Source organism: Phyllopteryx taeniolatus, chromosome 11 (genome assembly GCF_024500385.1).
Source record: "Phyllopteryx taeniolatus isolate TA_2022b chromosome 11, UOR_Ptae_1.2, whole genome shotgun sequence".
NCBI lineage: Eukaryota > Metazoa > Chordata > Actinopteri > Syngnathiformes > Syngnathidae > Phyllopteryx > Phyllopteryx taeniolatus.
In genome coordinates, this window is record NC_084512.1 from 26961654 (window position 1) to 26972936 (window position 11283).

Genomic DNA, 11283 nt, shown 5'->3' on the forward strand with positions numbered 1-11283 from the left:
TCTTGTAAAAAAATAATATCCGCAAGAAGGCAGAGTGCAGGCTGGAGTGGAGCGTTTTTAGCTAATATGGAGGTTTTACGGCGAGTAAAGCTGCGCTGAAGGGGGGTAAATCCAGACAAATGCCTTTGATAGGAGAGGAAGAAACACTGTTAAACTATTATGGCTCACCAAGGATGAACAATCTTGATTTGGATGGAACGCCTTCCTCATATGCCTGAAGGTGAAAGTTGTCATAAGCATCACTGATTAATGTGTTCAAATGTCTGGAATCTTATTTACAAAAATGAAGAAAATGTGCAGCAAAATAATCAGTTTGTCATTGGTAAAAAGTTAATATCATGCCAAAGTTAGTTATTTGAGCAAAAACATAACTGTCCCAAAGGATCATCTCATAAAAAAATCTATTTAAATTTTAAAGAAAAATGTCATAATGTCAATAAAAAATATACTCTATTAATTTATCATAAATTGCATGGAGAAAACTCATGGCCATCCATCCATCCATTTTCTGAGCCGCTTCTCCTCACTTGGGTCGCGGGCGTGCTGGAGCCTATCCCAGCTGTCATCGGGCAGGAGGCGGGGTACACCCTGAACTGGTTGCCAGCCAATCGCAGGGCACATACATACAAACAAACAACCATTCGCCCGCACATGCACACCTACGGGCAATTTAGAGTCTCCAATGAATGCATGTTTTTGCGATGTGGGAGGAAACCGGAGTGCCCGGAGAAAACCCACGCAGGCACGGGGAGAACATGCAAACTCCACACAGGCGGGGCCGGGGATTGAACCCCGCTCCTCAGAACTGTGAGGCTGACGTTCTAACCAGTCGCCCACCGTGCCGCCACTCATGGACATAGTAATTATAAAAATATTCACTCCTAATACTGTTGCATAATGTAAAAAAAATAATGAAATCAAGAAATATAGAAATGTAAAGAAATAACTCAATAAAATATGTTTTACTGTCAAATTCCTGAAGTATTCACGAATAATTTGAGAGAAAATGTGGAAAAATGCTTCTCACAAAGTTTAAAAAAACAAACAAAAAAACAAACAAAAAAAAAGGCTCTGGACCAAATTTTCGAGAAAACTATTTTTTTTTGGGGGGGGGGGATCCTAATCAAACAACAACTCCTTGGTGTAGGTAAAATAAAGTAAAGATGACAGCCTCATAGTCAATTAATCCCATGATTCTCAAAGTGTGGTACTTGTACCACGAGTTGTACGCTTGCGCTCGCTAGTGATACACTCACACACACACAAAATCATTCTTTCAGTACATATGAGTTATATTTAACTTTTTAGAGCAACGCAATTGCATTTACTCTTAAAGAACGTTTTTTTTTTTTTTTTTCTCTCTTATTGAGGTCCAATTTTCATTTATTAAGTTTGATTTTCAATCCATTTTAATTGAAGGTGGTACTTGGAGAGCTCCCCCCCGCCCCCCCCCTCCCCAGTGGTACTTGGTGTAAAAAGTTTAAGGATCACCGGATTAGTCCTTTTCTACTGGAAAATTGAAAGTTTAATTGCCTGCAACTGTGGGCACGTCTTGCCAGCTTTCCTTGAGACGTTCACTTACAGTACGTTAAAGGCCTTAACAGCCAGGAGGGTGGCAATTTGTTTTCCCAGCATGCCTCACACAGTGTCGCGATGCTATTTATGCGTGACCGCGTTAGCCCATCAAGTCATCACACCTCCGCCGAGGAGAGGCCGATTATCCCCCCTCGTTACACCTCTTTCACCTCCTCCCTCTCGCTGCCTTTTTTTTTTTTTTTTTTTGCCTTCTTTTCACCATCTCAGCAGAGGAGGTGAACCAAAAAAAAAAAAAAAAAAAAAAGTCATCTGCACACTTATCGGCCGTCGAAATGTTTCAACAGAAAACGGCCCATTAAGGCGTGATTAGGAAAAAGAAAAAGGCCTCCAGGGCCGGGAGGATGCGAGCGTAGATGCAATTGTACTTGTCATCCGTTTGTGCTTGGCTATGAAATATGGATGCCCTGATACTGTTCTATTTTTATCGTCAGCTCTGGATACCGGTGCTGCCAGCGGAAGATCACAGTGCGAGGAGGGGATCGGGTGGGCGGGGGGGGGGGGGGGGATCGGTTGGGGAAAGATGAGGGAGGGAGCGTGATGCATATGTCATGTTGCCATAGCAACTCTTGGCTTGGGGCTGACAACTACGTAAGTGTCTTTTAAGTACCTTCAAACGGCCCCATAGATCCGCATTGTTACCAGCGTCTTCCCAAGACGGCCAAGCCTTGTAAATCTCCTGTTACCTTTGTTTCTTTGGTATGCCGGAAATGCTCGTCAGTGAATGTGACCCGCTCTGTGTTAAACCATGACGACAAATGTGGAGGGGCCTTGGTTTACGACAGTCCCGTGTTTAATACCTGTAAAGAACGGAATTTTCTGTTTTTCATCAGATTGTTTTATATTTATAGCCAAAAAGTATTTTTCATACAAATATTGACTCTCCAGTAGATTTGTCACTATCAAATCTTTTTAGAATTGATCAACCTATACCTATTTCGTTGAGTATTCACCGCCCCAGACCCTTTTTCTTTTTTTTTAACAACTTGCATGCATTTTATTCTCATTTATGAGGGCTGAACTTCCATCCTTAAATTGCATATGTCGGTACTGAGTGTAGGGTATAAACTGGACAGAATTTGAGACAACAAAATTAGCGGTTAGCATTAGCGCGGTAGCGATTACAGTTTTAGGTGAAAAAACAACCAATTTTTTAAATTTTTTTTAAATTTTTTGTTTTGGTTTCTGAAACCTTGTCTCACTAGGAAAGTATTAACTTGGAGTATGTTGAAGTGATAGTTCTCGACTGAGAGACAAACTTTGTACATGGTGGAGGAGCCAAGTTTAGCTTGGGTTGTCTACAGAGAGTCTTCTAGTACATTTTTTCCAAAATCAAACAATGACTCATTTACTTATTTAAGGTTAATATTGTAAGATGAGTTTGAAATGATATAAAAGTGTTAGGGGATCATAGTTTGGGGTGTATTTAAGGTTAAAACTATTAATATTGGTAATCTGAAAATATGGCGCGAATGGATTTCAGTTTTTTTGGGACCCCTTTTGATAGGTAAAATATTTTTTGTCAATATACCATTTAAAATGAAAAAATAGTCCAAGAAATATATAGATAATAAAAAGAAGCAAAAGTTTTTTTTTTTCTTGAGTTTTAAACTTTCAAACAATTCAGTTTGACCTGCAAGAGGGTTATAAAAGCCTCTTTTTGCCTCCCTTTGTCTTCCCGTGCATGAGAGCGCAATGTGAGATAACACGGATGAGCGTCTGAGGTCCTCCTCGGGGGGGAGTTTGGAGTACTTTTTAATTAGCAATATTGTGTTGCTCGCACTTTTGATTGCGCGGCGCAACGCCAACAAACGCAACACAGGTTAGTGTCATCAACATCTGAGGACAATTGAAATGTGCGGCTGGCATGTCTCTTCGCCGACCCTTGCCGGAGAGGGGCTAATTAGGCCTCCGCGCACACACAGCAGACACTTTGATCCACACGCACACACAGATGCCAGCCAGCCAGCTGTTAGAGATGGCTTCAACAAGCCAAGTGCCTGAGAGACACACTCACGTCTCCATTTCATTGCTCACCGACTGACCCGACGCGGAAAAAAATGAATTCTGGTGTAAACGCCAAATTGTTTAACCCTCCTGTTGAATCAAATTAACCCGGTTCAAAGTTGCAAAATATTTCCTGGGAAGGGGAAAAAAAAATGGCTTTGAGTGCACTGTTGTGAAATAACTTCCAATGAAGAAATAAAACAAATGTAGTTCTATAGCGCAACTGACTTTTAGCGCGAGAAGCAGGGTACCGCAGGGCACTGCGCTGGCGTGGGCGTTGTCATAGCTGACTTCAATCCTGTCCAATCAAAGCGGCTCCCGTCATTCCCATTAAACGTGGCGCAATAATCTCCAACTCAGGAACATCACTGCAGTTATTGTGACAAACCGACTGTCCGAGGGTTTATGATTCTATTTTAAAAGAAAAACAAAAAAGCATCTTGATATGGTTTCTTCTTCTTTCCCGCAGCTCTGCTGTACGCCACCATCTTCGGTAACGTGACCACCATCTTCCAGCAGATGTACGCCAACACCAACCGCTACCACGAGATGCTCAACAGCGTGCGGGACTTCCTCAAACTCTACCAGGTGCCCAAGGGCCTGAGCGAACGGGTCATGGACTACATCGCGTCCACCTGGTCCATGTCGCGGGGCATCGACACCGAAAAGGTACGCGGCCGTGCCGCCGCATGTATACGCAGGGGTGTGTCGGTAATCAAGGTTTAGTATGTACCTTGGTTTGAAGGCAATTAATAACACATAACATCTTAAATCTTTTCATTTTAGTAAAGGGCAACAGCAAATAATAATACGCTAATGCCTTAATAATTTCTTTTTAGTGAAGTACAACGGACTGAAAACCTTTGAGACTACTGCTGGCAGACGAAACATAATGCCGCATTCCGGAAAAATGGGAACTTTCTGATTGCAGACAAAGAAATGTGCATTGGCGCATCACTCAAAGTCAGAGTTGTTCTAAAAACCAGGAGAGACCATCCAGCATCATTAACTACTTGAATACGGACTCTTTCAGTTTCAGTGATTTCTCGCCATTTTGAACAGGAATGAGGAAATTCAAACCTCCAAATCCCCTTTTCATCCCCAAATCCGAGCCAGCTCCTGCTTGGTTGAATGCCACCCAAACGAAACTTACGCCACGTTCGTCTGCGCCCACGAGGACGCCAGAACTCGCGGCTCTAAAAATGGCGCCTAATCCGTCTGTGACATTCATCTTCAAAGAGATTAGTTTGAAAGGCAGCGGCAACACGCTCGGCAGGTGCTTTCAGTCCTTTCGCACAATTTAGCCTTGTTGTTGTTGTTGTTGTTGGACGGCAACATAATCAGATTTAATGTGCAGTGAAAATGACACGCACTAGATATCATTTTGAAAATCAATATTGTAGCCTCGCTGTTATAATACGTTTGATTTTTGCCATTCAGGTGCTACAGATTTGTCCGAAGGACATGCGGGCGGACATTTGCGTCCATCTGAACCGGAAGGTGTTCAAAGAGCACCCGGCCTTCAGACTGGCAAGCGACGGCTGTCTGCGGGCGCTGGCCATGGAGTTCCAGACCATCCACTGCGCGCCCGGCGACCTCATCTACCACGCCGGCGAGAGCGTGGACAGCCTCTGCTTCGTGGTGTCCGGCTCTCTGGAAGTCATCCAGGATGACGAGGTTGTGGCCATCCTGGGTGAGTGCGGCTTTTTTTTTTTTCTTTTCAATTTGGACATTTTCACTCAAGGGTGTACTCACTTCTGTTGCCAGTGGATTAGACATTCATGGATGGCCGTGTGTTGAGTTATTTTGAAATTTACACTATTATACAACCTACGCAGTAACTAATTTACATTACGAAAAAATGTCGTATCCTCAACGTTGTGACATGAAAAGATAATAAAATATTTACACAAATGTTAAGGGTGTTCTCACTTTTTCATTTACAGTTTTAATTTGGCGCAGGATGAAGTGCTGCCTCCACGAGGAAAAATGCAAACCATGCTTTTTATGTCTTTACGGGCCACAAATTAGATTAAAACACCTGGAAATTGTTTTAACTTGTGAAAGGAATGCATAATAAATCACCATATAGGTTAAAAACAGAAACTTTGAGGATGCAAAGTTCTACAAGGAAAAAGACACAAATGCACAAACGGATAAAGTCTGTGCTCGGATGAAGCGACTGAATTCAATTATCTGGAATGCAGCTTGTTCTTTTCTGAGTCATAAACTTGCCCTTTAGTCGGCGATACTCGCGCACACGCGCTTTGTACTTTTGTTCTGGACCCTTGTGGTGTTGTTCGGATAGCCACCAACTGGCAAATAATGTAGGGGTGTGTTTGGTAATGTGTTTTGATGTTTGTGTTTGACATGAGCTACATACTGTACATGGATCTGCACAGTAATTAAAGTGTAAGTGGGTGGCTTGGTGATGAAGTGCTGCCTCTACAAGTGAAAATCGATGCTTTGACTGGCTTTATGGGGGCTCACCTGCACTCTTCAGTTTTTAGTGTTGGACTCTGAGATGTATTTAGTATTGGCCCAGGCTAATTGTGTTTGTCGATGTCTCCATTGCATGCACCACATACACGGATCTGCATACTAATTGGAGTTTTAATTGGGCGGCTTGCTGATGAGGTGGTGCCTCTACGAGTGAAAATCAATGCGCTCGCTGTCTCAGGACAGGGCAAAGGGCCCACCCCCTTTGCCCTGTCCTGTCTTGTGGTGGGGACTGGGCAGTCTGGGGCAGGACAGGAACAGACTCATTGCACAGCTGACAGCACTCAAAACAGCACAAGACCCCATCTTATCGCTGCTCTCTGCTCACCATGCATACACCCAGGAAGGAGGGGACGCGACAAGTAAGAAACACAACAGGACAGCACAGGACAGGACTGGGGTAGTGATGGAGGCAGTGCTACAGGTTTGTGTAAAGCGGCTACGCAGAGCCTTACACTCCTGTAAATGTCAGTGCAAATAACAGAGCAGTCCAGGAACATAATCCTGAGGGCTGTGTGGAGCAATCGCCGAGTGACTAAATCCCATCGGCGTGTGTCCGGGCAGACAAAATATCCGGCTTGAACGTCTTTTTCCTTTTACCGGGCAGGCAAGGGGGACGTCTTCGGGGACGTATTCTGGAAGGAGGTGACGCTGGCACAGGCCTGCGCCAACGTCCGCGCTCTGACGTACTGCGACCTCCATGTCATCAAGCGCGACGCCCTGCAGAAGGTGCTCGAGTTCTACACGGCCTTCTCCAATCACTTCTCCCGCAATCTGCTGCTCACTTACAACCTGCGCAAGAGGGTGAGTGACGTTGCCCACGCACGCAAAAACGCAACCGCTTGATAAAGAACCCGCGGGATCACGATACTTCCGCACAGCCAGACAAGTTGCGCCGCCGTGTGCAGACAGTGACGGTAAATTGGCTCCATATATTAAAGCCGATCCTTCAACTCGGAATTGAACAAGCACAGTTGCTACCGATCATTACCTCGTTCATATTAAGGTCACCCTGCCCAAGAGAAAAGCGCGGCTGAGATGGAATTGCCGGCCTATGAAGAGGCAATCTCATCTGCGGCGCTGAAATCACGGTTGGCCGGCAGCGGATTGGAGGGGGCGGGGCGGGGGGCCCGGGGGGTATTGTTGCGCTATACGCCGACGTGCCCTGCTGGGAAATCCCGAGGTGGATTGAATAAGTGCGCAACGAGGTTGTATTGGCCACCGATGAAATCCCGAGCCCGATACTCTTGATAGTTCAAGTGAGGCAAGTGAGAGGTCGCTGCTTTTGGGGCGATTCTGCTTCACGCTGTCACACAGCCAGAAACCTTCAGCTTTCTTCAAACGTTGGACATTTGCCTGTGGTTTCTGTTTTTGCAACCAATTGACCTCAAGAAAAACACGGTACGACTTGTGCTACAGGGAATGTATTAAAGAAAAGTGACTTTCTAATAGCTTGTATACAAATACAAGCCCTCCCATCACGTGTGGAATTAAATACAGTGGTGCCTTGAGATACGAGAGACCCAAATTATGTTGTTTGACTCATTTCTTTTTCTTTTCTTTAAGCAACAGACATTTGAACGCAAACAGTCCAGCAAAACAGACAGACAGTATAAAAGGAGTATACATACATGTTTTTAAACATTTTACCTGTAATTCTTTTTCAAATTATTGTCACTTGTTGCTTTAAATACCTTTTGGCTATCATTAGGTGCATTTACATTTGATTGTTAAAATCTTCATAGATGTAAAATCTTCATTAATAGCCATTGTCCTGCTAAAAGAAAGGGGGGGGAAAAGTAAAGGGTTAGTATCTCATTTGCATGAGAAAGAACCGCCCCCTCAAAACAGACTGATATCAGTTACTTTAAACACTTGGGAACAGGTTTTAAATAGTCTCCTTTAAATATGGACAGAAGAAGAGGAACATTTATACGAGAGGACGGCAACTTTCCGTGTTTTGTGTCGGTACCGAAAATGATTTCAAATCATTAGCGCAATGAATTCTCTTTTAGATGGTCTTCCGAAAAATCAGCGACGTGAAACGAGAGGAAGAGGAGCGGCAGAGGCGGAAAAACGAGGCTCCTCTGAACTTGCCGCCCGACCACCCGGTGCGTAAACTTTTCCAGCGCTTCCGGCAGCAGCGGGAGGCTCGCACGCCCACCGACAAGCCAAGCGAAGAGAACGACGTCGAGAAGGGACCCGTGTACGTGGAGGTCCCCAAGACGGCCATCATCACCACCACCAGCATCGTGACGGTGACAGAAAGCCCGGCGACGCCTTCGTCGTCCACGCCCGTGTCGTCAACCACGCCCCCCGGCCGTACCCCTTCGGACAAGGTGAAGCTACAGGTGCCACCTCCCGCCTCCTTGGTGGGAGGTCGGGCCGCCGAGCCGGGAAAAGTCAAAGGCTGGGGACGCTTCAAGGAGTCCATGGCGAAGCCCGACAACTGGAAAACGGTGTCCAAAGCGGAATCCATGGAGACGCTGCCAGAGCGGACCAAGGGCCACGAGTCGCAAATGTCCCTGAAGAAGACGGACTCGTGTGACAGCGGCATCACCAAAAGCGACCTGCGCCTCGACAAAGTCGGCGACTTCCGCTTGACGCCGCAGGACCGCAGTCCCGTGCAGCCGCCTGAAACCCGACGCTCCTTCTACCCCATCCCCGAGCAGAGCCTCCAGGCCTCGCTTCAAGAACTCAAGCTGGAGCTCAAAGACGACCTGAAGAGCCTCAACGTCCGAATGTCGGGCCTGGAGGCGCAGCTCGCCGAAGCGCTGCAGCTCCTTAAAGCCAGGACGCCCCCCGCTAGCTCCCCGCAAGGTCTCTTTGACATTTCCAGGCCCGCCTCGCCAGAAGCCGACAAGGAGGACATCTTCTCTTGAGCATTGGAGGGACATTTTACTGTCAACTCAGCCGTAATCTGGTAATGGCTACATTTATACGGGGATAGCTGAGGCTGCACTGGTGTGTGTGTGTGTGTGTGTGTGTGTGTGTGTGGGTGGGGGGAGGTCTTTGTAAGACACGCAGGCCTCCGTTGCAGGAACGCTAACGCCACGGCCCAGACGCCAATGTGGAACCTGGCGCGGGTTAACCTGAACAGCCTTTTATCTGTAGATACCAAACACTGCGCTCGAAACACTTGAGAGCGTCGACGTAAAACAGCATGACCCGACGTTGTATGCCGTACGATTCCTTGCATGTCGCATCAAGTATACATCTGTTCACCATGACGTCACATGTACTACCAGGTGGCAAAAGCTCAAGTATTCTCGTGGTAAACAAACCATTTGAGCAAGGCAGAGTGACTGAGGAAACGGGGTAAATGGCTCGAATGACAATTTTAGCGTTCGTCGCTACCGCCATAGTTTGAATGTGTGATGTGTCAGTCAAAAGGGACCATGTTGCGTCAGGTCAATTGTTGGGAATTTATATTTCAACCGGTAAGTTGATGGAAAAACAGATGTGGTGGACATTCAGACGTAGTTAACGTGGTCACTGTGGGAGTGGCTAATTAATTGACTAGCAGGCTAGCCACTGTTTTGCCGAATTCCTCGAAGAACAACAACCCAACCGATCATTGAAGCCGTCTTGCGATCTTCTCTGCCGAGCTATTTACGACATCCACTTGATTTATCCTCCTCAACCACAGGTTCTGCTCGATTAATTTCGATTTATTTATTTATTTATTTATTTTTTAAGTAAACCGAGAAAAAAAAAAACCCCTCTAAGCCATTTGGGTATATCTGGGGGCGCATCGCAAACAAATTTCGTCGTTCAGGTCAGTGGCACTCACCCATTCCTTTGCCACCTGGAAGAACCCCGGCACCTACTGTTTACAAACATGATGAAAAGGTACTCTACACGCCTGAGCGGGTTTGATGAAGCGAGTTTGTTTGCATTATAAGAGGACAGTCGAGAGTTACGCCCCCCCCCCCCCCCCCCCCCCGCACGGGCAAGTGATGTACGCATTTTCGAGGACGGTTATGAATTATGCGGCGGCAGGCTTGACGGCGTCCAGCAGTTATCGTGATAAACGAGTTCGGGGGTGAGACGCTTAATGACAAATGGACTGCGGTTCTAATAGCGCAGTGGGCGTTTATATTGCGTGTTGGTCATCTCCCACTGAAACACAACACGAACCACATACATGCAGTACACGCCTTCACATAGCATGAAAACCATTCATAACTAGACTGATTTATATATTATTATACTAATATCATTTCCACTATTAATCTTAGTCCAGGATCCAAATGTTCCAAGTTGGAAGGTATTTTAGAGTCCGATGGGGAAGGTGCATTTTCTGCGAGGAACATGATATATTTATATTTGATGCCACTGGTTTGCATGCAGGCTGTATTGTTTTAAAAAAAAAAAAATAATAATAATAATAATCATCCCGTGGGATAAGTTGCATTATTCCGGAGGGAAATACCAAATATCTTCGCAATGCAGGGGATCTCTTTTTTGGTGGATTCTATTGTAAGGTTGGACAGAACCAAGTCGGGTTACCAATCATTTCTGATGGGAAATCCCCCAAAATAATAACAACAAAATAAAAAAGCTAAAACTTAATGTGCGGCAAATCATCTCCACACCACATATATTTTTTAAATTCCCCCAAATATTCACAACCACTGTACATGAAAATGCAAATTATTTTTATGAGGGTTTTATCATTTCAAAATAAAAATGTCCCTGTAATGAATGGCATTTTATTCAAACAGCGACCTTGTCCACATAAATAAAAATCATGTCTACAAAAAAACTAGCGTGTGTGCGTTCTTTTAACTACCGATTTACATTTTGATTTTCATTTTAAATCCAATAAAAATGTGAAACAGACCACAGAGACAGAACAAACGAGAAGAAACATTTTTTGAAAACATTTTCATTCACTAATGTGTAAAGCCTTAACTCAAGCAATAATTATGCATATAGGGTTATGTATGTCGAATCTATTAACACCAATCAGTAATTTACATTAACACCACTAGTATTTGTATTCCAAAAGCGAATAAATGTTTTGTTTCTCTTTTATATTGTTGAGTTGCTCCGGTAATGCGGTCCACTCCCCGTTCACTTCGTCCTCTTTCCGTGTCAAAGAAGCAGCACCGTTCTTATATTATTCATAATATTCGTATGGGTAATTTATGGTTTTTTACATGACTTGTCTTTTATCAG

At 44.9% G+C, this 11283-nt stretch overlaps 1 protein-coding gene across 4 annotated transcripts in view; it reads left to right on the forward strand.

The window, feature by feature from the left end:
• Positions 1-10874, forward strand: part of kcnh1a (potassium voltage-gated channel, subfamily H (eag-related), member 1a) — a 40943-nt gene extending 30069 nt beyond the window's left edge. For all 4 annotated transcript variants that reach the window (XM_061790390.1, XM_061790391.1, XM_061790392.1 and 1 more), the window contains 4 exons: positions 4070-4269; positions 5041-5293; positions 6707-6903; positions 8115-10874. In XM_061790390.1, the coding sequence (XP_061646374.1) occupies positions 4070-4269; positions 5041-5293; positions 6707-6903; positions 8115-8981 (1517 nt within the window). In that variant the 3' untranslated portion in view covers positions 8982-10874. The remainder of the gene's footprint in view (positions 1-4069; positions 4270-5040; positions 5294-6706; positions 6904-8114) is intronic.
• Positions 10875-11283: the final 409 nt, after the last annotated feature.